Below are 25,582 nucleotides of genomic sequence, written 5' to 3'. Positions count from 1 at the left end.
GCTGACAGTGATCATGACCTCCAAGTGTAAGGCCACACTTGGAGTATAGTGTTCAATTCTGGTCACCACACTACCAGAAGGATGTGGAGTCTGTGGAGGGTGCAGAAGAGATTTACCAGGATGTTGCCTGGTATGGAGGGCATTAGCTATGAGGAGTGGTTGAATAAACTTGGTTTGTTCTCACTGGAACGACGGAGGTTGAGGGGCGACCTGATAGAGGTCTACAAAATTATGAGGGGCATAGACAGAGTGGATAGTCAGAAGCTTTTCCCCAGGGTAGAGGTGTCAATTACTAGGGGGCATATGTTTATGGTGCGAGGGGCAAGGTTTAGAGGAGATGTACGAGGCAAGTTTTTTACACAGAGTGCAGTGGGTGCCTGGAACTCGCTGCCGGAGGAGGTGGTGGAAGCAGGGATGACAGTGACATTTAAGGGGCATCTGACAAATACATGAATAAGATGGGAATAGAGGGATACAGATCCAGGAAGTGTAGAAGATTTTAGTTTGGACGGGCAGCATGGTTGGCACGGGCTTGGAGGGCCGAAGGGCCTGTTCCTGTGCTGTACTTTTCTTTGTTCTTTGACATCCATACCTCAGCTACACCTGCAAGCAAAGTTTGATGATGGCAGACAGTGACACAAAGTGGAGATATTTGCTGACAGCTCTGACCTCTCAAGGCTGACTGCCATTAGCAGAGGTGAGTAGAAATAAAAAATCTCAGCTGTGTTATGGACAGCTGGCACCTCCCACCAGTGGCAAAGAGACTGTGGTATGGAAAGATGAATTCGTTCCAGGAGTGATAATATAAGAAATAGGGCTCAGTTATTTTATAAGTAAAGTTTATTGCAATGAAAGAAAACAATATTTAAACTTTTACTTCAGCTCTCACACTAAGAGATTACATGTGGTTTCTTCACCTTAACACATTAGTTCTCATGAAACACCACTTTAAATAACCATGCCGCTGACACGGACAAACCAAGGTCATACTTGCATTTATGAAGCAATTTTTCTTGTTAGGGAATTTTTTCAGAACCCTTTTCAAAAGCCTGCCTCGGTGGCAATTTTCTGATCTCTCTCTGATCGATTTCCACAGCCTTCTCCCTGGAACAGTTCAGAACAACATTCTTTCTCACTCTCAGCTCTACCTACCCCCTCAAAAAGATTCTCCCTGAGATGGCCAGACTTGAATCCATTATCATGGCTGTCTGATTTCCCACTCCCATTTCTACAAAAGAGCTATGCCATTTATATGCAACTAAACTTCCATTGATGGACAAGTAGGTCTTCAGACTCTGTGGTGGGATAATAACTGGTCAAACAAGCTTGTCCCTGGTGACAATGAATCTTGAGTGGATAATCCTGGCTGAACCAGGGCATCTGTGTATTCCCACTAACAGGGTTAATTCTGAATGGGGCAAGGTAACTCCGCCTGTGGGTGCATCCTCTGACTCTGCTGCAGTTTATTCTCACAGTATGTTCAACTCCTAAATTGCCTGCTACATCTTGGAACCTATTTCTGAACACAAGTTCCGAATATCTTCCTATCATGACAGTTGGCTAAGACGGCCCAGGGAAAACTAGGCCCAGCAAATTGTGCACCTATTCATCTGTCTCCCTCTGCAGCAAATGCCCTGCCAGAGTGGGGCTCCTGAGCCACACCAGGAAATATTAATACAGAGTTAACCACCATGGTGAAAGCCATCATCTTGCAAGACAGAGGGTTGCCACCACATGTGATATTCCCTCTGTTTCACTATTTATATAATCTTGATTATAATATAATCTATGAAGATGATTCAATAATGCAGTCATTGACAAAGTTGTTGAAGCAGGTGCCAAAATGAACATTCTGGAGCTGCAACACCAGCAGACCCTTCTTTCTGTACTCAAGGGGTTGAAAGATTAGTCATCTATGGACAATATTTTCTTAGATTGTGATTCAGAGGAAATGACTAGATATGATAGGTGTATAATGAACCAGCATGACGAAAGACCGTAGTTAATTAAAGCACTGTAAATGATTAATTCTATGAGCAACCTAATCCTAGTTCTTCTGCAATATCTCTATCTTTCCCAATACGTAGGCCAGGCATTTGAAGAACTTCTCCCTCACACATATGTAAGGCTCAGATGGTTCCCACTGATTATCAAGGCCATTAATTGAACTTCACCTACACATGTGCAGATATTCTTGGGTTATAATGTCTTCAGATTCTGCACCAAATCTTTCTCCAATATTATCACCCTTGATCGCAAGACGTGGCATGAGGGAGTGTGGTGAAAGAGTGATGTGAAAAACTTGTAAGGAATTGGATAGACTATATTATCTTATGTATGGGGCTTTGTGAGGAATCGGATATATGTTATATTATCTGATATATAAAAATGGTGTCCCTATATCCTCCTGCACTGAGTTGTGGCGAGCAGAGCTCCTCAGTGCAGCCTCGGCTGGGCATTCCCGCTGAGGCCCCGGATTGCAACAGAGTCCTGTTCGATGGTGTGGTCTGTTTCAGCGCTGTGAGCACCGGGAAACACCCCAGCTAAACACCCAACATGGGATTCCGTTGCAATTTGGTCAGATCACGCCCATTATCTGTGTCATTCCTACATTTATACTATGCAGGCACACAGTGTGGAGGTGAGTAATGCTTCTGACATTATTTCAGGATCTGCACGGGGGCTCATATCTTCACTTACCTTAGCCAACACCAGATGGTCATTAGAATATTTATGACGTTATATCCACATTCCTATTATTGCCCTTTCCATGTTTCCAGACACTAGCTATGCCACTAATAGTCTAGATTCCAAAGCTTCTCTTTCCGAGTTCCCTGATCTAAGGGCTGTATCCTATGCTTTCAGAAGAGAGACTTCCTCTTTCCAATCATTGTAGATCCCAGGAACTACCCCACAACTCACTTTGGCAGTATCTTGGGATCCAACCTCCCTTCGAGGTCTCAGACTCGGCTCAATATATTGTTGTATCTTGGAACCCTTTCCTTGGTGCGGACTACGTTGGGCCTCCACTCAAATAGTCCCATAACTTATAGCTGCTGCTAAGACACATCAATCTGATCCCCAGCGATCTTGGCCTGCACCTTCTGAGCAGTGGCAATGATCCTCGTATTGCTGCTATGTTTGTAAATTCTCCTGATTCAATGGTGCTGCGCATTTCTACTAAGGTCGTCCGAACCTGGCTTTGAAAAAAATATAGAGCAGCAATCATTCGGGAGCTCTGCCGGAATGGAGTGGACTGGGAAAGGCAGGGGACACCTCCTTGTATGGCACTTGCTGCCATATGGCAAGTTTAAACATCAAGTTTGAATGTTAGTGAATGAGTGAATGGGTAGGTGGGTAGGATAATGTTGGTGAGGTAAGTGGGTAGGGGGATGTGGATCATGGATAGGTGGGTAGTGGGGTTGGTGGGTAAAGTGGGTGAGGTAGGTAAGTGTGGGATGAGTAAGTGGGCAATTGTGAGGTCAGTGGGTAGGTTGCTTGGTGGTAATTGGGTTGGGATATTAGTCAGGTCGGGAGGGTAACTGGGACGTCAGATTGTTGGGATAGTTGGGGTTTAGATGGGTGGTTGTGGGATGTGATTCAGGGTGTTTGGAGGATCATAGAATTAGAATTTACAGTGCAGGGAGCCAATCGGCCCATCGAGTCTACACCGGCCCCTGAAAGAACACCTAAGCCTAATCCCTCCACTCTATCCTGTAACCCAGCAACCCCGCCTAACATTTGGACACGACAGGGTAATTTTGCATGACCAATCTACCTACCCCGCACATCTTTGGACTGTGGGAAGAAACCGGAGCGGCTGGAGGAAACCACGCAGACGCAGGGAGAACCCGGGAATCGGACCCAGTGCCCTGGCACTGTGAAGCAACAGTGCTACCCACTGTGCTACCATGCAAGTCGAAAATGTGGTCAGGCTGGAGAAGGTGATAGACAGACCTGGTGGATGGAGTGTAGTCAAATTTGATGAGTATCCGGGGTCAGTGGGGTTGTCAGGTTAGGGGTTAGTCAGATGGTTGGAGAGTTCAGCCAGGTCAGGGCCGATGTTGTCAGGTTTGGGGAGGGAGAATATTGGGTTAGGACTGCATTCAGGTGATTGGGTTTGGGAGGTGGGGGTCGACAGGTGATCGGATTGGTAGGGGCGGGGAAGTGGTGGGGATAGTATGGAGGTCAGTTGGGCTGACTGAGAGGTGAATTGTTTAGTTATCCAGATGTTCGACCACTTTTAATGCGTCTAACACTTATAGATAGATAGAATAGAATAGTACAGCACAGAACAGGCCCTTCGGCCCTCGATGTTGTGCCGAGCAATGATCACACTACTCAAACCCACGTATCCACCCTATACCCGTAACCCAACAACCCCTCCCTTAACCTTACTTTTTAGGACACTACGGGCAATTTAGCACGGCCAATCCACCTAACCCGCACATCTTTGGACTGTGGGAGGAAACCGGAGCACCCGGAGGAAACCCACGCACACACGGGGAGGACGTGCAGACTCCGCACAGACAGTGACCCAGCCGGGAATCAAACCTGGGACCCTGGAGCTGTGAAGCTTTTATGCTAACCACCATGCTACCGTGCTGCCTGAATAAGTATCCAGATACGTATCATGGAACTGTCCAAAGTCTTTGATTCTAACTCAAGGTTGGAGATATTTACACAGCTTCTTGGAGAGCAGGGGGATTGCCAATCGGAAGTTTAATCTTCCCAGGTAATTACAACATTGGTACGCATGCCAGGACTTTCACAAGGTCCCAATCTATATCTTTGGTTGTAGGTCCGATGTTCCGATTATTTACAGGTAAATACCTGGGATTCTCCAAATTCCTGGCCAAGTGTTTACGCCAGCGTAAACACCGGATTGGTGCACGGGTCTCCTGCACTAGCGATACAGCTCAAGCTCAAGATCATGCTGGATACAGAGGGCCAGCATGGCGCTGGAGCAGCACGGAGTACTCCGGTGCCGTGCTGACCACCTGCGGGTCCACGCATGCGTGCGACAGCCGTCTCTGCGCCAGCGGATGCACGTGGTGACGTCTCCACGCCGGCGCATGCATATGGTGGCCATCTCCCCGTCGGCGCATGCACGTTGGTGGCCGTTTCTGCGCCGGCGCCGCGCAACATGGCGTAGCCGTCCAGCGGCCCCGCGTGGAAGGAGGTAGGCCCCCTCCAGATCGCGGGTGGCTGCCAATCGGTTGCCCCCAATCGCGGACCTGGACGCCGTGGAGGCCCGCCCCGGAGTCTGATCCCACGCCCCCCCCCCACCCCCACACCGGGACGGCCATCACGACTGCAGGTCCGAGCTCCCGCCAGGTGGTACCAGGTTGGAACCACTCCGGCGGGACTTGGCTGAACTCGGCAGGAATTCAGCCGATCAACTGTGGAGCATCGTCGCGGGGGCCTCTTTCAGCGGCCCCCGACCGGCGCCATGTCGACCGCGCGGGCGCAATTGGCTCCGATTCTCCAGAGAGTTGCGTGCCTGGCGCCGGAACGGCGTGACGGGAATTTCCCCCGTCACTGGCGATTCTCCAACATGGCGTGGGCTGGGAGAATCCCGGCCCCTATTTACAAATCCTTTGCCTGATAGTGAATAATCCAAAAGGAATATCAACTTGTGCATTATGTATAAAATCATCTTAAAACTACCACTTTCTAACATATTCTAGACACCTCACTGATGAATTAGAACACTTCAAATGTGAAGTGTTAACTGCAAAAACTGGTACAAATAAATGGGCTATTTGAACATTCAGCACTACAAATGTAAGTAATTGCGTTGTGGCACCAAAGAAGGCTATACTGGGGAAAGGCTCGATTACCTAATGGCCAGAAAAGCTTTGCACATGGAAGACTTTACAAATAAGCACATTGTCTCCCAAAAAAAAACGTTAACTTAACCTAAAATGAAGAACGCAGGGCAGAAATATTGACAATTTTATATCGAAACAGTAGACAACTGCAATACTGAGAAAAAAAAAATTCACGCAGAGTCAGAGTCATTACATACAATAAAAAAAATTATTTATTCTGTTAGCTTGTTTCTGTAATGTAGTCTTACCATTATTGACGGTAATATTAGCATTATCCTACATGCAGTTCACTAATACACTACAAGTCAAATAGGTTTAATAAAAGGACTTTACATCTAACTCCTCTTTGTGTAAGAAAACACAAAATAACCCGGGTGTGATTAAAGAAGATCGACTTTGTTCTTGTGAAAAAAAAACCTGTGGATCCATTTTCCACTTCAAACAGTTCTAGTGCAGCATGAATCGTTTCACAAGACAGGAATGCCCGTATAAATGGACACCATAAAGGATTAAGGGTTTTTGTAGCAATAAGGATTTATTTGATACCCTCAATGCAGGCAGTGCTTGACATTTAAATAATGTTTCTCTCTCATGTTTTTTCTCTAGATATCACTTTGCAGAAGGAAGTGAATCATGGTCCCAAATTTTGCACAAATTAAACATTGTTGCACAAAAAACGTGTGCATTTATTAAAAGGTAAACTAAAACTGGCTGTTCTTTTTTTCTCTTTTTGGGAAGTTCATTGATGAAAAAGTGCAATGGATCAACGTAAAAAAAAGTGTCTGTAGTACCGACCTGAAGTAATTCTCAGCTTTTTATATGTACAAATGCCGAAAAGTAAAATAAAATGATTTTTTACAATATTTATATCTTTTCTTAGAAAATTCAACCACATATTTTGAGCATTTCAAGCAATTCGCAACATATCATGTAGAGTCTGATCTTACAGCATACAGTATCCATATTAATCAGGAAATTCAAATGAAAAAAGCTTCTTAGTTAGCTGCAAACTAGGAGGCGTGAGGTCTTATTGAGCAATTTCTCAGTTTACCACTGGCTTATGACTTCCCATTTTTCAAACACTTCTGGACAGTGGAAGGAACAGTGTACAGCAGCAAAGGCAATATAAACATGCACCAGTGACAGTATCCAAACTATGTATAATGATACAGAACACATCATATTACCTGGCAAAAGCTTGCAAACTAGACTTAATGTGGTGCATTTTTGATGCAATGAATGCTATGCCTTGGTTACATTTTTGCTCAAGCATGCACCACAGTGTGAAGCAACTATTTACACAACGGAGGGATTTATTTGTCATGTATAATGTCAATCTTGTTGAGAGCTGAAGATGGCTAAACAATACTGCAGGATAAAGCAGAGTAATGTCTGTAAAATTCAATTTTGGTCAATTCAGTTTTGTTGGGCAGATACCTCTGGGTTTCTTTGTGTATATCCACCCATGGCAGCATAAAAGGAACAAATAATGATTGTGTCTCCAGAAAATACACTAAAATTGCAGCTGCTGAGAGTTGTTTGTAATGTTCCACATAAAAATACCCATCAACTCTCAGTTTAGGGGTCATAAATAACTAACAGGCACATATTAGAACTGTTCAAATATAACACAACACATTTAGTAAAGCACCTTGGACACCAGGGCCACCCTGAAACACTAAATAGATTAAAAATATCTGGTTTGATTTGTGAGTTAATGATTCCTCATTCACAATGAATGAGTTCAGCATGCTTCCATGCAAAATATTTTGTACATGTTAAACGCATTTTTCTAAACTTTTGGGGTGATTACCTTACCTTAAAAGTAGTGCTTAAAACCCCCTCCCAAAAAAAACATAAAGCCCATCCCCATTTAGAAAAATAATCACATATACATGAATTATAAAATAACGTGAATTGTTATGGGCCTGGTATAAACTGTGGAATCGTGGCAATTGGAATGCAAAATACAGGGATAAAAGATACTATTGTTGCACACTTAATGACACACATACATGTAAAATTTTCTGGTCCCTTTGTCTCGTCCCTACAGTCTTAGTAGCCATTTTGACTCTCCTCTTCAGCAGTGTCAACTGGTAGTGGAAACAGTAACCTCCTGACTAGGTTGCTGACTCCCCCTGCTGTACAGAGTCACAGTCTCCTGATGAGAATCGCTGCCTTTTTTAGGCACTGACCTCATAATGTATTGTCAGTTTGGCATAGATGTCCAAATGGAATCTTGTTCGTACAGTTGGGTCACACTTAAAAGGCTGTAAACAATGTCATACAAGTAGATTTTGTTTTATTTGTTTGCATTTTACTTTTTATACGCCCTTACATCTTTGCCTCTATCTTCTTTTTCTTTCTCCTCTCTGGCTTTCTCTGGTTTTGTTACACTGTCATAGGACGGTGGTGATGTGGTAGAAGGAGTCATATCAGTTTTGTCTGTAGTGGAGATTTCATTAAACTTATCGATTACCATTTCTTCTTTGCCAGGTAAAAGCTCACTTGTTTTACCTTTTTCTTTGAACATGAAAGAGGCTTGTTTTAATGTTCGTCTGATCAGATATCTTCTGAAAGCTCTCTGAATTATAGTTGCAGAAACATGTTCCTGTTTACGCCGTAGAGTGGTTGTAATTGGCTCGTAGGATATCTTGGATGGATTGGATGCCATAAAGCGTTCTTCCATCTGTTGTCGGAGAGCATCCATTTCTCCACCTTCACCCAGCACGCGCTTTGTAAATGCAAATAATATATCAAGACAGTGAATTCTATCTCCACTAACCATGGGCAGGTCCATAGCTATAAGTTGTATTCTGTTGGGTTTTGCAACACGAAGAGGTGGTTCCAAGGCATCTGCAAAATCATGCAATCTACCATACTCCATAAATTGAGTTGCATCTGAATCAAATTTTTCCCAAACTTCATAAAACATCTCAAAGTCATCCTCACTCAATGGTTCAGCACTTTCCTCAGTAGCAACACTAAAATTTTCCAAAATAATAGCAATGTACATATTTATGACAATCAAGAAAGATATTATGATGTAACTGACAAAGAATAAAATTGCAACTGGTGGGTTACCACAATCTCCTTTGTTAGGGCTGCCTGGATTATCTTTTGTTGGGTTACAGTCTGGTGGCCCACTGTTTAGAATTGGAGCCAGTAAGCCATCCCAGCCAGCAGATGTGGTGACCTGAAACAAGCATATCATGCTGTTTCCAAATGTTTCAAAGTTGAACATATCATCAATGCCAGACTCTTTCCTCACATAAGCAAAATTAGACATCCCAAAAATGGCATAAATGAACATGACTAAGAAGAGCAACAGACCAATGTTGAACAAAGCAGGAAGAGACATCATCAATGCAAACAGCAGTGTACGGATTCCCTTAGCACCCTTGATTAAACGCAGGATGCGACCAATTCTGGCAAGTCGGATAACTCTAAATAATGTTGGTGACACAAAGTATTTTTCAATGATTTCAGCAAGGAACATGCCTAAAAAAGAAAAAAAAAAATATGCATTAACCACAGTTTTGCATACTTCTAGGATTATTCGTAATCTGGAATATGTTTCAAATTGATAACACAATGAAGAATTGAGCAAATGTAACAAACCCCAAGTGCGAAGCATTTTTAATAAATTTAAAACCAAGATATGTTACTGCCTTGGGAAAAATTTCAATGCATGTTACTATCTTTAAAGTAATTATACAAAAACTTAGTTTTTAAACTAAGGGGCAGTATAATGGATAGCACAGTTGCTTCACAGCTCCAGGGTCCCAGGTTCGATACCCAGCTTGGGTCACTGTGCGGAGTCTGCACGTTCTCCTCGTGTCTGTGTGGGTTTCTTTTGGGTGGTCCGGTTTCCTCCCAGTCCAAAGATGTGCGGGTTAGGTGGATTGGCTGCGCTAAATTGTCCTGAGTGTCCAAAAAGGTTAAGTGGGGGTTACTGGGTTACAGTTACGGGGATACGGTAGAGACGTGGGCTTGAGTAGGGTGCTCTTTGTAAGGGCCGGTGCAGACTCGAGGGGCCGAATGGCCTCCTTCTGCACTGTAAATTCTATAATTCTATGATTAAAATGGTTTTAACTAAATGCTGTCTATTTTCAATTTACAACAGTTGAAATACCGCAGCAGCAGCAATAAATGTTAAGCCTTATGTTAGAATTCTGAATCTTTTCATGAACTAAAAATGTAACATTATTTGATAAATAGTGGGTGGGATTTTCCTCCTCCCGCCGAAGACCAGAAATTCCAGCCCGGGGTCAATGGACCTTCTAATGGTCTGTCAAATTGTCCATTCTGCCCATGACAATTCCTGCGGTGGGCAAGACCAGAAAATTCACCCCTAGGTTAAGTAAATGAAACAGGTCACTTACAAAATATCACTGCCTCCACACTATTGTAATTAATTGCTACTGATTTCAATTTTGCACTTAAGTAAAAATGTTGTGTTAACGTTTCAAATGCTTTCTATCTTACAATAATCATTGCATACAATATTTCCTGACAAAGTCAATTACTTAAATTTTTGTTTTAGTTTTGTAAAATGTAAAGCATTTTTGAACTTTCATTAATTTTTGTTAAATAACACTGGTGTGCCATCATTTTCATAAACCTCAATCGTTGGCATTAATCAAATATCAGAACAGTACATTCAATTCCAATGACAGAAAAAATAGAAGGTATCATTATTTTGAGTATTCACTTAACCAAATAACTTTCTTACCTACAATTGAAAGAATGACCACCACAAAGTCAAAAGTATTCCAGCCTATTGTAAAGTAATAATAGCGGAGTGCAATCAGTTTAAGGACACACTCGCTTGTGAAAAGGACAATGAAAACCATGTTGACCCAATGTAAGACATCATCCATCTTGATACTTTGATCTTCTGTCTCCACCATCATGGTGACCATGTTAAGGCAGATGAGAATCATGATGGTGATATCAAAGACTTGCTGCGTTACAAAATCAAACACCATTCCTTGGATCTTGTTCTATAAAATAAGGTAAATAGTAACAAATAAATTATTCTCAATATCACCTGAAAAAATATAATAACATATCTTTCAATATAAAGAATCTGATATTATGTACTTTTTTCCCCCCAATTAAGGGGCAATTTGGCATGGCCAATTCACCTACCCCGCACATCTTTGGGTTGTGGGGGTGAGACCCACGCAGACATGGAGAGAATGTGCAAACTCCACACAGACAGTGACGTGGGGCCAGGATCAAACCTGGGCCATCAGCTCCGTGAGGCAGCAGTGCTAACCACTGCACCACCGTGCCGCCCTATATTATGTACTTATACTGTGCAAACATAAATACTGAGTATTACTGTTAAACAGTGGCACCACGTTGTACAGATCAATTATTGCTCAAGAATATGTATTTACTAATACAAGCAAAAATAATCTTAAAAGAATAAAAAATTAGTGAGCTGATTTGGGTTTGGATAATATTTAATAGAAAATGACTTTACAAATCGATAAAGGAAAGCCTAAAGATATTATGTCATCACCTAGATTTGCTTCGGAGATTAGATATGAATGAATAGAACCATGTGCTGTAGATTCCTCTAAAGTTTCTTATTTTACAAACATAACATGGTACAGAGGAATAGCGCTGCCCATGGTATGTTATATAGATTCACATGGTAACAGATTCAGAGAACAATCTAGAATGAACTTGCATGAAGACAGCAGCTCCATGCTTGGCATGAACTGGGATCTGTGAATTGTTCTGGGTTAATTATAAAGTGTTCATATTTGAACCTACAAGTCTCAAATCTCATTATTAAGACATCAAACAATCCCACAGAACAAACAGAAGGAGGAGGATCAGGAGGGGCGGGGAAAGAGAGCATGAGAAGTGGAGGAGTGAGGGGGGGGGGAAACCAAAGAGGTGCGGATATGTGAATGGGATAGATGGGGCTGTGGGAGATACATGGAATGGGATATGGGGCAATGGGATACACAGGGAAATGAGAGGTAGTGAGTAGGAGAGGTGGTGCAAAAGGATAGGCAAGCAAATGGGAGCGGTGGACACAGGGAGTGATGGAGTTGGAGAGAGGCAGATACGGGGGCTAGATATGGAGGAATGAGAGAGGCAGGAGAAATGGGAGAGCCGGGGGAACGGGAGAGGCGGCGGAATGGCAAAGGCAAGGGAAACTGGATAGGCGGGGAACCGCAGAGGCAGTGGGTGGGAGATGTAGGAGAGGTGGGGGGAGCAGGAGAGATGAGGGAGGGGGACAGGTGGGGGAGCAGGAGAGATGGGGGAGTGGGAGAGGTGGGGGAGCGGGAGAATAGGGCAGCGGGAGAATGGGGCAGCGGGAGAATGGGGCAGCGGGAGAGATCGGGAGCAGGAAAGGTGAGGGAGCAAGAACGGTGGGGGTGAGGGGGAGGTGGGGGGGCAGGAGAGGTGGGGGAATAGGAAGGTGGGGGAGTGGGTGAGGTGGGGAGCGCAGGGGAGATGGGGCAGCGGGAGAAATGGTGAAATAGAAGACATGGGGAGTGGGATTGGATGGGGAATTGGAGAGGTACGGAATTTGGAGAGGCAAGGGAATGAGAGAGATAGGGAGAGGTTAGGGAATGGAAGAGTCAGCAGCGGGAGAGGCAGGGGAGCGAGAAAGGCCGGGGAGAGAGAAAGTTGGAGAAGAGAGAGTGGTGGGAAAGCGAGAGAGGTGAGGAAGTGAGAATGTGTTGGGGAAGCGTGAGTGATGGGGAAGAGAGAAAGAGGTGGGGAAGCAAAAGAGGTGGGGAAGCGAGAGAATATGAAAAAGCAAGAGAGTGTGGGGAAGCGAGTGTGGTGGGGAAATGAGGGAGGTGGGGAAGCGAGATAGGTGGGAAAGTGAGAGAGGTGGGGAAGCGAGAGAGGTGGGAAAGTGAGAGAGGTGGGAAAGTGAGAGAGGTGGGGAAGCGAGAGAGGTGGGAAAGTGAGAGAGGTGGGAAAGTGAGAGAGGTGGGGAAGCGAGAGAGGTGGGAAAGTGAGAGAGGTGGGAAAGTGAGAGAGGTGGGAAAGTGAGAGAGGTGGGGAAACGAGATAGGTGGGAAAGTGAGAGAGGTGGGGAAGCGAGAGAGGTGGGAAAGTGAGAGAGGTGGGAAAGTGAGAGAGGTGGGGAAACGAGAGTGGTGGGGAAATGAGGGAGGTGGGGAAGCGAGAGTGGTGGGGAAGCGAGAGTGGTGGGGAAATGAGAGAGGTGGGGAAGAGAGAGAGGTGGGGAAGAGAGAGAGGTGGGGAAGAGAGAGAGGTGGGGAAGTGAGAGGTGGGGAAGCGAGGGCGGTGGAGAAGCGAGAGAGTGTGGAGAAGTGAGAGTGGTGGGGAAGCTGTATTGCATTTTCAACAGCTTACTGTTCAACAGCATATGCAAAACCCAGCACTGCTTAGTTGATTGGTGATCAGTGCAGGTTTAATACGTGCTGGAATTGCCAGACAGGCTCCTTCCAGCCAATGATAACATCGATCTCATAATATAAATAAAATATTGTATACAAAGTATATTCAAAAAGATAAGAGTTGAATTGCTCCATTTCTGAAGTAACTCAAGCTAGGCAGATACCTTAATTGCAGTCTGGTCCTTTACCTTAGTGAATAACTATTGCATCTTTCCATGAAAGCTCATTCATAAAGTATTAACAGGCCTTAACAGGAAACAGCAGATTTTAAAAAAAATATTGCTGTGAATTTCACCTGCTTTGTGGAGGTCAGAAAGGAAGGAAAAGCTTAAAAGAGGAAACAAAATGCAAGTTGATTTTCTATTGTCTGCCAGTTTAACACCCGTCTAGGAATCAAGAGCAAAAGAATAAAAGCAGTTCTGCGTGCTGGCTTCATAATTTCCCTCAACATTTATTCATTTTCTAACTCTGTATCCTCAACTGTACATAATCTCTATTTTAAAGAGGAATGCTGTTAACAGACTAACTACTTTAATGAACTAAAGCCATGAAAGTTTGCAACTTTGCTTTAGTGGAATAGGTGCAAAAATCCATTCCATGGATAGCCACCACAGCAGCCCCATCCTTAATGTCCTTCTGCTCTTCAATATGTCCTTAATGTGAACTTTACACTCTGTAAGCATAACAATCCAATTTTTCTTTTACTGGTCTAATCCTTGTGCTATTTTAAATTAACAGTTCTTACCAAGGGTCTGGGTATTGGTTTCTGTGGTTTCTTGGACCCAAGTTTTTTCATAGCATTGTAATATTTCTTTTGTTCTTCAGTCATGAAAATATCTTGACCTCCAAAGTAAAGTGACAAAAGCAGATTGGTTATAACCATACATAAAATAATTTGTCAATTTTGCAACATTCAAGAAGATTTTTTTAATGACATACACCCTTTACCTTTATCTCAATAAATGTGAGATTATATGAACTGCATTGATAAACTATGAAACTTATATCATTACATATAAAGTAGTTAGTCATTCACATGACTATTTACCATTATAATATATTCAGAAACTATATGAGCTTTTTAAAATTATATTTGAAATGATACATGTTTGATTTTCCCTTCACATAACTTAAAATAGAATGTATATTAATATAACATAATTGAATACTATAATTATATAATTTAATATAACAAAACTTATTGCTCAGCATGTTTGAACTAATAATTTTGTAAGTATCACAGCTCTCACAGTGTTAATCTCTGGTGATTAATCCAAGATTCAACTTGTCTTGATTGAGCCAAACCCCAAAAGCCAAAATAAATTCTTCAAGATTGAGGAACTAATATGAAGTGCAGACTTTTGAAATCAAACTCGAATTATATGACTAATTTAAATTAAATTAATTTTCAATTAAAATTGAGTATTATATGATCTTTTAAACACTGTTTTTCTTATTTTGTACTGTAAATAAATTGAATAAATTTTAATGACCCTCATCACCATGTGGCTCAGTAATTTAGATGATATGCTATTTTGGTGGCCAATTCGGAGGCTGCCCTCCGGGATGAATGCTCAACTAGTCTCCATCCCAGAAAATAAGAGCTCAGTTCTCCCATTTGGTCCCCATGTTAGGGCTTTGATTGAAGCCCAAAATAACAAAGCTGATTTTCATATAGAGCACACGGTAGGTAAGCAGTGGGCTGAAAGATAACAGTGCCTTGCCCAATGGCTCTATCTCGAGAGTGGAGAAACCACCTGATGGTTCCACTGTAGAACCAAAACAAAAGTCCAAATCTGGAGTGAAGTGTTGCATTTATAATGAAGGATCACTGAACAGCCTGTGGTGAGCAAAAAGATTATTGTGGGTTCTGGATCTTCTTTGGGATGTCTGAGAGCAGTCTTCATCGATTAGGCCACTCTACATCCAATACCATGGAACAGAGTAAAACATTTGCCCATTGGTACTTAAAATTGTGTCAAGGACCTAAAACTTTAACTTTAATAAGCCTTTTCCAAGTAGCAGCATTGATTGTCTATTTTGAGGCCTGCTTGAATATTTAATTGGGCAGCGGGAGATAAGTTAAAAACGAATTCTGGCAGCTGCCAAGTTTTCAGTGTTAATGGAGAGAGAAAATATCGCTGGGCCCATTTTTGCTTCTTAGATGCCCCGAAACACTCAGTCATTGTTCAGATACCTTAACATCTAGCTCAGGTCAGCGTTTTACACCAGGATTGTCTCAACCAAATCCTAAATCCAGCTTTGGCATGATGGACCAAATGGTCTCTCTCTGTGCCATGATGACTCTCTGACAATGATATGAGTTTGCTATATTTGCCTTGGTAATACCTTTGAAAAGTCTGACACAACCTTTTTGGTGATATGAAGATTGAATTATTGGTGAAGTTTGTATATGATTGCAATTTCCATTTCAGTTTGAGAAGTTAAAAGATATTCAAAATCCAGGACTCAATAATTTTTTTCTGGCATATAACAAAGAGTTCCTTGAATTGGGGCAATAGAAACAAATTTAATTTTCTGCTCTTTAAAAAAAAAATACATATGCAACATTTGGACTGTGACTAACTTTTGAAGTACAAAGGACAGAAAATGCACACGTACTCAAAGGCTTTATAATTTGATATGAATTGATGGATAGAAAACTACTATTTCCCAGAAATCCATGACAGTTCAATTCCAGTAAGTCTGCAATGTTCATCCCATAATTTATATCTCTGGTGAGAATGTTATCATGCATGCGAGATCTATCTGTCTTTCTGATTGCCACTTTTATTGACTTTGTATCAAGTCTATTAAGACCCCTAGTTCTCTTTATTTCACCCATAGATACAACCACTATTTTTTAGTATCTGCAATAAATACCCACAAGTTTGATCTGCCACTGTTTTGTCCCATCTGAGATACAGAGGGCGATTTTCAACCTGAGAGTTTACGTTTCCCAATTTTCCACACACCTCACTAGTGTCGTTACGAGGTTCATGCCAACAAAGGGTGAGAACCAAATTTTAATGGATTTAAATAAATTTGGATATGATTAGCCAGCCGCTAGGAAGGATTGGTGTGGTGTTCCCCAAGGGTCGGTATTGGGACCCTTGCTTTTCCTAATATATGTTAATGATCCAGATCTTGGTGTGCAGGGGACAATTTAAAGTTTGAAGATGACACAAAACATTTAAGTATTGTAAACTCTGAAGAGGACAGTATAGTACTTCAAAACGACATAGACAAGTTGGTGGAGTGGGCAGATAGGTGGCAGGTGAAGTACAATACTGAGAAATATGAGGTGATTCATTTTGGCATAAGGAACATGGAGAGACAATGGCCGGAGTTCTCCGGTCATTGCAATTCACTTTTCCGCCTGCAGCGCGTTCCTGCAAGCGGGTTTCACGGCAGCGTGGGTGGCTACAAAGGGAAATCCCATTGACAAGTGATGGAGGTATAGAATCCTGCCACCAGCGAATGATACATCGCCGATAAACACTTGGCTGGGGGACCGGAGAATCTCGCCAATATAATAGAGGGTAACATTCTTAAGGGAGTACAGAAGCAAAGGGACCTGGGTGTATATGTGCATAGATCATTGATGGTGGCAGGACAGGTGGAGAGACCAGTTAATAAAGCATTTGGTATTCCGGGCTTTATTAATAGGAGCACAGAGTACAAGAGCAAGGAGGTTATGTTGAACTTGTACAAGGCATTAGTTATATCTCAGCTGGAATATCATATACAGTTCTCGGCACCACACTATAAGAAGAATGTGAACGCTTTGGAGAGAGTGTGGAAGAGGTTTACAAGAATGGTTCCAGGGATAAAAAACTTCAGGTTTGAAGGTAGATCGGAGAGGTTGGGACTATTCGCCTTGGAAAAGTAAGGCTAAGAGGAGTTCAAAATCGTGAAGGGGCTGGAGGGAGTAGAAAGGAAAAGACTGTTCCTGCTCGTAAATGGATCCAGAATGAGAGGGCACAGGTTTAATGTGATTTGCAACAGAAGCAAACGTGAGGGGACAATTTGTTTTCTCCACACAACAGGTGATCTGGGCCTGGAAGTATGGTGGAGACAGTTTCAATCAAGGCATTCAAAAGAGAATTAGATGATTACCTGAATAGAAACACTGTGCAGGATTATGGGGAAAAGGCAGGGGGAGGGGGACGATACTATGTCATGATGCTCATTTGGAAATTTGGTGCAGTCACAATGGGCTGAATGGGCTCCTTCAGCACCGTAAAAATTTGATGATTTGCACCAAAGAAAAAAAGATTCAGTTTAATGCAAAAAAACACAATGGTGCTAATTTGGGGGCCAACAGTAAACTAAGGCGAGTTAAATTTGGGATGGAATCTAGATCAGCTAAGTTTTTTGCCCTTTGTTGTGATTGGGTGGTGGGTAGACAGTAAAAAAAAATGTGCAGGCATATTTAGGGTGTGTGTCCGGCACATTACTGGATGAATTCAAATTCAACTCAGCTTGTAACTTTTAGATCCAGGACATCCAATGCCTGTAGCGAGGAGGCATATATTCCAAGACCTCAAAGATGTTCAGACAAAATATAGTCAATGCCAATTATGTTTGGAATTTTTCCCCACCATTCCCTGCAGGTGATTTCCTTTCTTTTGTAACTTTAACCATTAGCTTGGTCTTCGCATGGTTACCTGTCCTGCAGAGGTAGGGGGCTTCACTGACTTTCTAGCGAGAAATCATCAAATTTTTACGGTGCTGAAGGAGCCCATTCAGCCCATTGTGACTGCACCAAATTTCCAAATGAGCATCATGACATAGTATCGCCCCCCTCCCCCTGCCTTTTCCCCATAATCCTGCACAGTGTTTCTATTCAGGTATTCTCAGCTGGAATTCTAAAAGCACGATTTATATGCTTTCAGTATATAAACAACTCCATCCCTACCCTGCCAACTGTCTAAAATGTCAGCAGAATTTTGAACCTTTGAATTAAGAAATGATCTCTGATTTTTCATGGGCCTGCAATTTAAGTTTTGTAACATTTCTCTGTAAAATTACAAAAATATTGATTCTTCAGCTGGAATAGAAAAACATGCAGAAGACCCTTGTTATAATGCAGTATTTGGGAGCCAATCAAAAAAACATACTCTTGTGAGTGAAGTGGGCCTCATTCAGTATACCATAATTTTCAATGTAATGGTTCTGGCAGCTTCATAGTGTTTGAGACATTCGTGGTTGCTACCCTCGTCAATAGCTCTTCTCCCTGCTGTTACTGCCCTTAATTCTGCAATCAGTCACTGTTGTTCGGCCACAAAGAACACAGAATTGGAAAGACAGGAGAAAAAAACTAAATAAAACATGAAAATAGAAGAAAGAAGAGTAGATCAGGTAAACGGGACGGGGAAAAGTGAACAGAGAATAAGCCACACAGAACAAAGAATACCCTTCAAAGAGCAGTGAATCACATAAACAGAATGGAGAAAAAACATTTTGGTGCAATAATAAATGAAACTTAGTTCACAGAAAACTAGAAAACAACAAGAAATAAAAACTTTCCGAGTTGAGACGGGACAGAATATATATACACAATATGTATCCCAGTGAGCCAGACTATTTTATAAAATAATTTTTTTCTCTGTTTTTCCAAAATGGACGATGGCTGGAATGACAGGATGACTCCAGCTAATCACATGCCAGCTTCTGGAAGTTTCTGAGCAGTTTAAAAATGAACAAAGGCTAACACCTCACACTTCTTGGAATGTAACATCCTTTGCATTGCATGAACATTCCAGCCAAGCCAACACAATGGTCTCACAGACGAGGGGCGGGATTCTCCGACACCCGCCGGGTCGGAGAATCGACGGGAGGCGGCGTGAATCCCACCCCTGCGGGCTGTCGAATTCGCCGGCGCTGGGGGCGGTGGCCCCCCCCCCTCCGGCGATTTTCCGGCCTGTGATGGGCCGAGTGGCCACCCGTTTTAGGCCAGTCCCACCGGCGTTAATTACAACAGTTACTTACCGGCGGGATCTGGCTCCGCGGGCGGCCTCTGGATGGCGCGGGGGGGTGGCCCCGGGAGGTGCCCCCACGGTGGCCTGGCCCGCGATCGGGGCCCACCGATCCGCGGGCGGACCTGTGCCATGGGGGCACTCTATTCCTCCACGTCGGCTGCTGTGGACCTCCGTGATGGCCGACGAGGAGATGAACCCCCTGCGCATGCACTGGGACGACGGCAGCACACGTTGGCGCTTCCGCGCATGTGCCAACTCGCGCCGGCCTGCGGAGGTCCTTTAGCCCTGGTTGGCGTGGCTCCAAGCCCCTTCCCCTTAGGCTGGCACAAACCACTCCGGTGCCAGCCTAGCCCCTGAAGATGCAAAGGATTCCGCACCCTTGGGGCAGACCGATGTTGGAGTGCTTTACGACACTCCTTCGCACCAGAGTTGCCCGCCCCGCCGATTCCCGCAAAATCCTGCCCGGGATGTCTGCCACAGCCAGTTATGAACAAAGGCAGCTGTTTGCAACTCCTACTCTGTAATCTGGTGCAAATGGCCAGGGCCTCCTTTAATAAATCAAAACTACTGTCAGATGACCAAGAGTTGTCTGAATTCCTATAATTAACAAGCTGTTGGAAGTTATAAGTAGTCCCCTCCAAAAGAAACAGTAGTTCCAGGCATGCAGCCTGTGATATCTACCATCTTATCATGAATCAGGTTGCAGAAGAAAGAACTCTGGCCCTCATCAAATCTGCAAACTACTGGAACATTGGAACTTGTATCTTCAAGACAAACACAATTCTATGTGCCTCCTCCCCCGGTGGAAATCTTGTTTCTGAAAAGATGGATCACTCTGCAATAATCTGAAGAAATGTTCCATTAGGCTTTTGATTCTAGATTCTGGACTCACTTAAAAACCAAATTTGTATTCTATTGTCTGGCCCTAAAGGTCCTTCCTCTCCCTTATCCTTCTTTGTATTGTATGAATGCAAACGGGAGGATCTTATGAAATCCCTCTCAGTGTTTTGAGTGTGTGAAGTGATAGATCATAATTTACAGTGCAGAAGGGGGCCATTCGACCCATCAAATCTGCAGCCTACCCAAGCCCACACCTCCACCCTATCCCCATAACTCAGTAACCCCACCTAACCTTTTTGGACAATTTAGCATTGCCAATTCACCTAGCCTGCACATCTTTGGACTGTGGGAGGAAACTGGAGCACCTAGAAGAAATCCACGTAGACACTAGGAGAACGTACAGATAAACCAATCATTTTATGTTATCTTACCTTGAGTTGCTATGCAAATATAACATGCAGTATAACATGGGTAAATGTGAGGTTATCCACATTGATAGCAAAAATAGGAGGGCAGATTATTATTTCATTGGGTGTAGAGAGAGGTGGATACTCAGCGAGACCTTGGTGTCCTTGTGCATCAGCTGCTGAAAGTAAGCGCGCAGGTACGGCAGGCAGTAAAAAAGGCAAATGGTATGTTGGCCTTCATAGCGAGAGGATTTGAGTGTAGGAATAGGGATATATAGATACATAGAAGATAGGAGCAGGAGGAGGCCTTTTGGCCCTTCGTGCCTGCTCTGCCATTTATCACGATCATGGCTGATCATCGAACTCAATAGCCTAATCCTGCTTTCTCCACATAGCCTTTGATTCCATTCACCTCAAGTGTCATATCTAGCTGCCTCTTGAATACATTCAATGTTTTAGCATCAACTACTTCCTGTGGTAGTGAATTCCACAAGCTCACCACTCTTTGGGTGAAAAATGTCTCCTCATCTCTGTCCGAATGTTTTCCCCTGAATCCTCAGACTGTGACCCCTGGTTCTGGACACACCCACCATCGGGGACGTCTTCCCTGCATCTACCCTGTCTAGTCCCATTAGAATTTTATAAGTCACTCTGAGATCCCCCCTCATTCTTCTGAACTCATGCGAGAACAATCCTAACCTAGTCAATCTCTCTTCATATGATAATCCCGCCATCCCTGGAATCAGTCTGGTAAGCCTTTGCTGCACTCCCTTGAGAGCAAGAACATCCTTCCTCAGAAAAGGAGACCAAAACTGCACACAATATTCTAGGTGTGGCCTCACCAAAGCTCTGTATAATAGCAACAACAAATCCCTGCTCCTGTACTCGGCTGTTTTGCTATAATGGTATAGGGCACAGGTGGAACCACACCTGGAATATTGCGTGCAGTTTTGGTGTCCTATTCTGAGGAAGGATGTTCTCGGAGGGAGTGCAGAGAAGGTTTACCAGGCTGATTCCTGGGAGGTGGGCTGTCATATGAGGAGAGATTAAGTCCCTTAGGATAATATTCATTGGAGTTTGGAAGAGTTCGAGGGAATCTCACAGAAACTTATGAATTTCTAACAGGATTAGGCAGGGTAGATTTGGAAAGAATGTTACCGATGGTGGGGGAGTCCAGAACCAGGGGTCATAGATACGAGGTAAACCTTTTAGGACTGAGGAGAGGAGAATTTCTTCAGCCAGAGAGTGGTGAATCTGTGGAATTTACTACCACAAAATGTAGCTGAGGGGAAAGCATTGTGTAATTTCAAGAAGGAATTAGATATAGCTCTTGGGGCTAAAGGGATCAGGGTATTGAACTCGATGATCAGCCGTGATCATAATGAATGGCGGAGCAGGCTTGAAGGGCCAAATGGCCTCGTCCTCCTTCTATTTTCTATGTATGTTTCCATGTAAATTATTCATGGAGGGTTGAAACATTCCAAATTTAAGGGCTGGATTTTCCGATTCAGCGGCTAAGTGTCGATGCTGGCGTAGGAACTGTGGCGTTTTATTTCACCAGGATCGGCACCAAACCATCACCAATTCCAGGACCGGTGAGGGGCACACAGCGGCGCCGGGTAAAATTCCCGGCTCCCGCTCCAAAATGGCCAGAGAATGGATGCACAAGCGCACGGCGACGACCTGCAGCGGCCGCGCCGTACAACATGGCACCAGCTGCGCACGGACCTCCCTGCCAAATACGGCCCCACAGGACAATCCCTTGCCCCCCCCCCCCCCCCCCCCCCCGGCCAGCAGCACGACTCCTGGCCGATTCTGGTGCCGCAGGACACAGACCGCGGTGGTTGCCGACCGCTCAGACCACACGTCAACTTCGCGGTCGGAAACTCGGCCCAACGGGGGCGGAGCATCTGGCGTTGGAAGGGATTCTACACCCGATAGCCGATTATGATATCGCTGTCAGCCAAAATCCCGTCCATGGTTTGGGGAAAATATGCCACCACTTATACAGGAGAAAATCAGTAAAACGAAAAACACTTTGCTGTTTATGGATGGTTAGTGAGAGGAGAAGTCAGGGACTGTTTAAAATAACTCTCCTTCTGTCTGTAACAAAATTATCTAAATAGAATTGGGCCCAAAAGTCAAGAGCCAGAGTCACATGAAGAAAATGCAAGACAGAATCAGATGCACAGTGAAGGAATCAGGAACATGGGCTGGATTCTCCCAAAATGGGACCATGTCCCTATGCCGGCGTAAAAACGCTGCCGTTTCACTCCGGCGTCTGCTCCAAAAAAAAGCGAATTCACTCACCTTTACAGGGCTGGCAAGGACCTGGAGTAATTCACACAGCTTTAGCTGCAGATACGGGCCCCCGCACTTCCGATTTCGAGTCCACGCATGCGTACGGCAGAGGCCTCCAGCGGTTGCGCCGAGCACCATGGCAGACTTGGACTGTGGAGGCTCCCCCAATCGGCTGCGCGCCCTTGCATCTGACCGGCCCGATCTCTCCCCTGGTCGCCCATTAGGGCCCCCCCCCCCACCCACCCCACCACCAGGGTGGTCGGACTGAGTCCGCAGCCGCCCAGTGAGGTTCCCTTACGGCGATAGGTGGTTAGAACCACACTGTCGGGAATACACCTGGCCGGGAGTGGATGATCGTTGGGCGGGGCTCTGGCAATGGCCCCCCAGCCATGCGCAGAACTCCGCGATCATGCCGATTCTTGGGTCCCGGAGAATCACCAGACTGGCGCCAAGCCCGATTTCGGCTTGAAAGTTTATTCTCCGCCTCCGCGCCAAACGTGATTTTGGCGCAGGGCTGCGGAGAATCCAGCCCAGGGAACACAGAAACAGGAAAATAAAACAGAAGTGAATAAGATAGAATGAAGAATCCTAAAACAAAATATATCACAAATGATGGAACAGAGATAACAGAGCTATAGATTTATGGTGGCAATCTCAGCCTCAGCGATTACGAATTAGGTATTGGCGGGGGGGGGGGGGGGGGGGGGGGGGGGAGGCGCTCAATCATTCTATATCTGCCCAAACTCTACCTAATCCAATTTTCAGCTGGTGTGCAAATGACCAAGCAACCTATTCATGTCAAATAGACATTAGGTTACTTAAATATGCAAATCACATCCTACATCAACTGTTGGATACAGGTTACAAGTGGCTACTCTTCCCATTTGTACCAAGCACGAAACAGACCAGGAAACTTTCAATTATTTCTTGGATGGGCTGAAGAGGGGCCAAAATGCTTCTCTTGGCACCACTCAGCTTTACAAAAAACTTTGTTCATTCAATGTCATCCCTGGACATAATGTTCCCTCTCTCTCCGTTCATATCTGGTGGCTAACTCAATTTAGACCCACTGCCCCCTCAGGACCAGAAAGTTGCAATGGGGCACTTGTTTTCAAGCTGAAGGGCTTCTCCCAGCTTCAAGAGCCCATCCGCCTACCTTAATTGGAGGGCAAGCCTGCCCTATCGTTCTTAGTGGCCAATTTGGGGAAAATCATTGATCAGTGATTGTTCCCCAGAACTGCAAGTCTTCCTCCAAGTCTGGAGAAAAATCCTGTCCATGGCGTAATGATAGTTTTTTTCCCCCGAGTAAAATACTTGCTATAGTGTTTTTGTCCAAGGAAAAACAGCAGATCTGACCTCGAGGGAAATCTGCACAAAACTGTAATTCTACTGGCATTTTACAAGAATTAAGGCAGTCAGTACACTACTCTATGACCATATTTGTTATATTAATTTTATCATAGGGCAAAATACTTATCTTTTTCTTTTGTTGATTGAAGTTGTCGATAATCACACCAATAAACAAATTTAAGGTGAAGAACGATCCAAAGATGATGAAAATAACGAAGTAAAAATACATGTACAGATTGCATTCATAGTCAGGTTGTTCCTTCACCTAAAGAAAGACATAATTCAGGGCAAAGAACTATAAAATGCAGAGAATAATTACTGTATACATTTTGTTCTGTATTAATTTGACATTCATGTTTTTAATCAGCACACATAACATTCAGGTGGCAAATTGTCTACACCAGATAAATTCAGAACCCTTAGAAGCATAGAATCACAGTACAAATTTCATTTGAATAACAGGAAACATCTGGTTTTAGGACAACCACTCTATCCAGGTGGACACATTCTTCTTAATTCAATTTGCTGTTAGCTTTTCCGTAAGAGCCTTAAGTGTGGAACTTAATAAAATGTACTTTTTATGAAAAACTTAAACTATATCCACCTATTTATCTATCCTTTCTCTTATTTCTTAAAATAATTCTGTATGGTGGTCCAGTCCAACCTGCCTTTTGGAAATCCATGCTGGTTATGATAGTCCTGATTGGTAAATTGATGTCTTCAGTAACTTACCAACAATGCTGCTTTGAAGAAGGGAACCACATTTGTCACTCTCCAGACTTGTACCACAAGTTTTCTTTTCACAGTACTTTGGACATTATGGTCCAATTCAATTTCCAGATCAATTACCCATTGTCTCCACAGTATTTAATGTGTGGTCTTATCAATGTCTTGTACAAGTTCAACAAGATGTTCCAACTGTATTTAATATTCTGACCAATAAAACCTTGCATGCTGAATGCCTTCTTCACCACCTATGGTGTAGGTCACTGTAACTCCCACTAACCATGGTGGCCACTAGCCGCACAGCTGAAGGCTCATGGGGAATTGACAATTCTAGTAATGTGAGCGCCTCAGAGCTCCCAAGTTGATCCCCATGGGTATAAAGCCATAACGCAGGCGTTTTTTACTGCCCAGCATCCCAATCAGGCGGTGAGGCCTGGAGACTTGTTCTGAACTCCAAAGGCATTAACAGCACAGGGGCAGCAGTCAACATTAAAACACCCAAGAGCTGAGCTTCAGCACTAGGGATATCCCTGCGACCAAGGTTGCGGATGTGTGAACTGGGGAGGGAACCAGCATCCGGTCCGGGTCACGTTTCCAGTGGATGTCTGGGGTACAGGGTCTGGGTGCCAAGGGGCCACTGCTGTAGTTGGTGGTGCGTGTGGACATCAGAAGATGTGAGGGTGGGGGATGTTCGGCACAACATTGTGGGCCGAAGGGCCTGTTCTGTGCGGTAT

At 44.0% G+C, this 25,582-nt stretch overlaps 1 protein-coding gene across 14 annotated transcripts in view; it reads right to left on the bottom strand.

The window, feature by feature from the left end:
- Positions 1 to 6,020: 6,020 nt before the first annotated feature.
- scn1laa (sodium channel, voltage-gated, type I-like, alpha) overlaps positions 6,021 to 25,582 on the bottom strand; it is a 379,612-nt gene continuing 360,050 nt past the window's right edge. For 13 of the 14 annotated variants that reach the window (XM_038789700.1, XM_038789708.1, XM_038789701.1 and 10 more), the window contains 4 exons: positions 24,250 to 24,387; positions 13,986 to 14,090; positions 10,570 to 10,840; positions 8,152 to 9,335 (listed from right to left, as the gene is read on the bottom strand). In XM_038789700.1, the coding sequence (XP_038645628.1) occupies positions 8,152 to 9,335; positions 10,570 to 10,840; positions 13,986 to 14,090; positions 24,250 to 24,387 (1,698 nt within the window). Of the gene's footprint in view, positions 9,336 to 10,569; positions 10,841 to 13,985; positions 14,091 to 24,249; positions 24,388 to 25,582 lie in introns of all 14 variants that reach the window. The other variant, XM_038789705.1, reaches the window with a different exon arrangement.

This window comes from Scyliorhinus canicula, chromosome 2, assembly GCF_902713615.1.
Source record: "Scyliorhinus canicula chromosome 2, sScyCan1.1, whole genome shotgun sequence".
Lineage (NCBI taxonomy): Eukaryota > Metazoa > Chordata > Chondrichthyes > Carcharhiniformes > Scyliorhinidae > Scyliorhinus > Scyliorhinus canicula.
The sequence above is the reverse complement of the archived record's forward strand: the minus strand, read 5'-3'. Positions and strand labels throughout refer to the sequence as shown.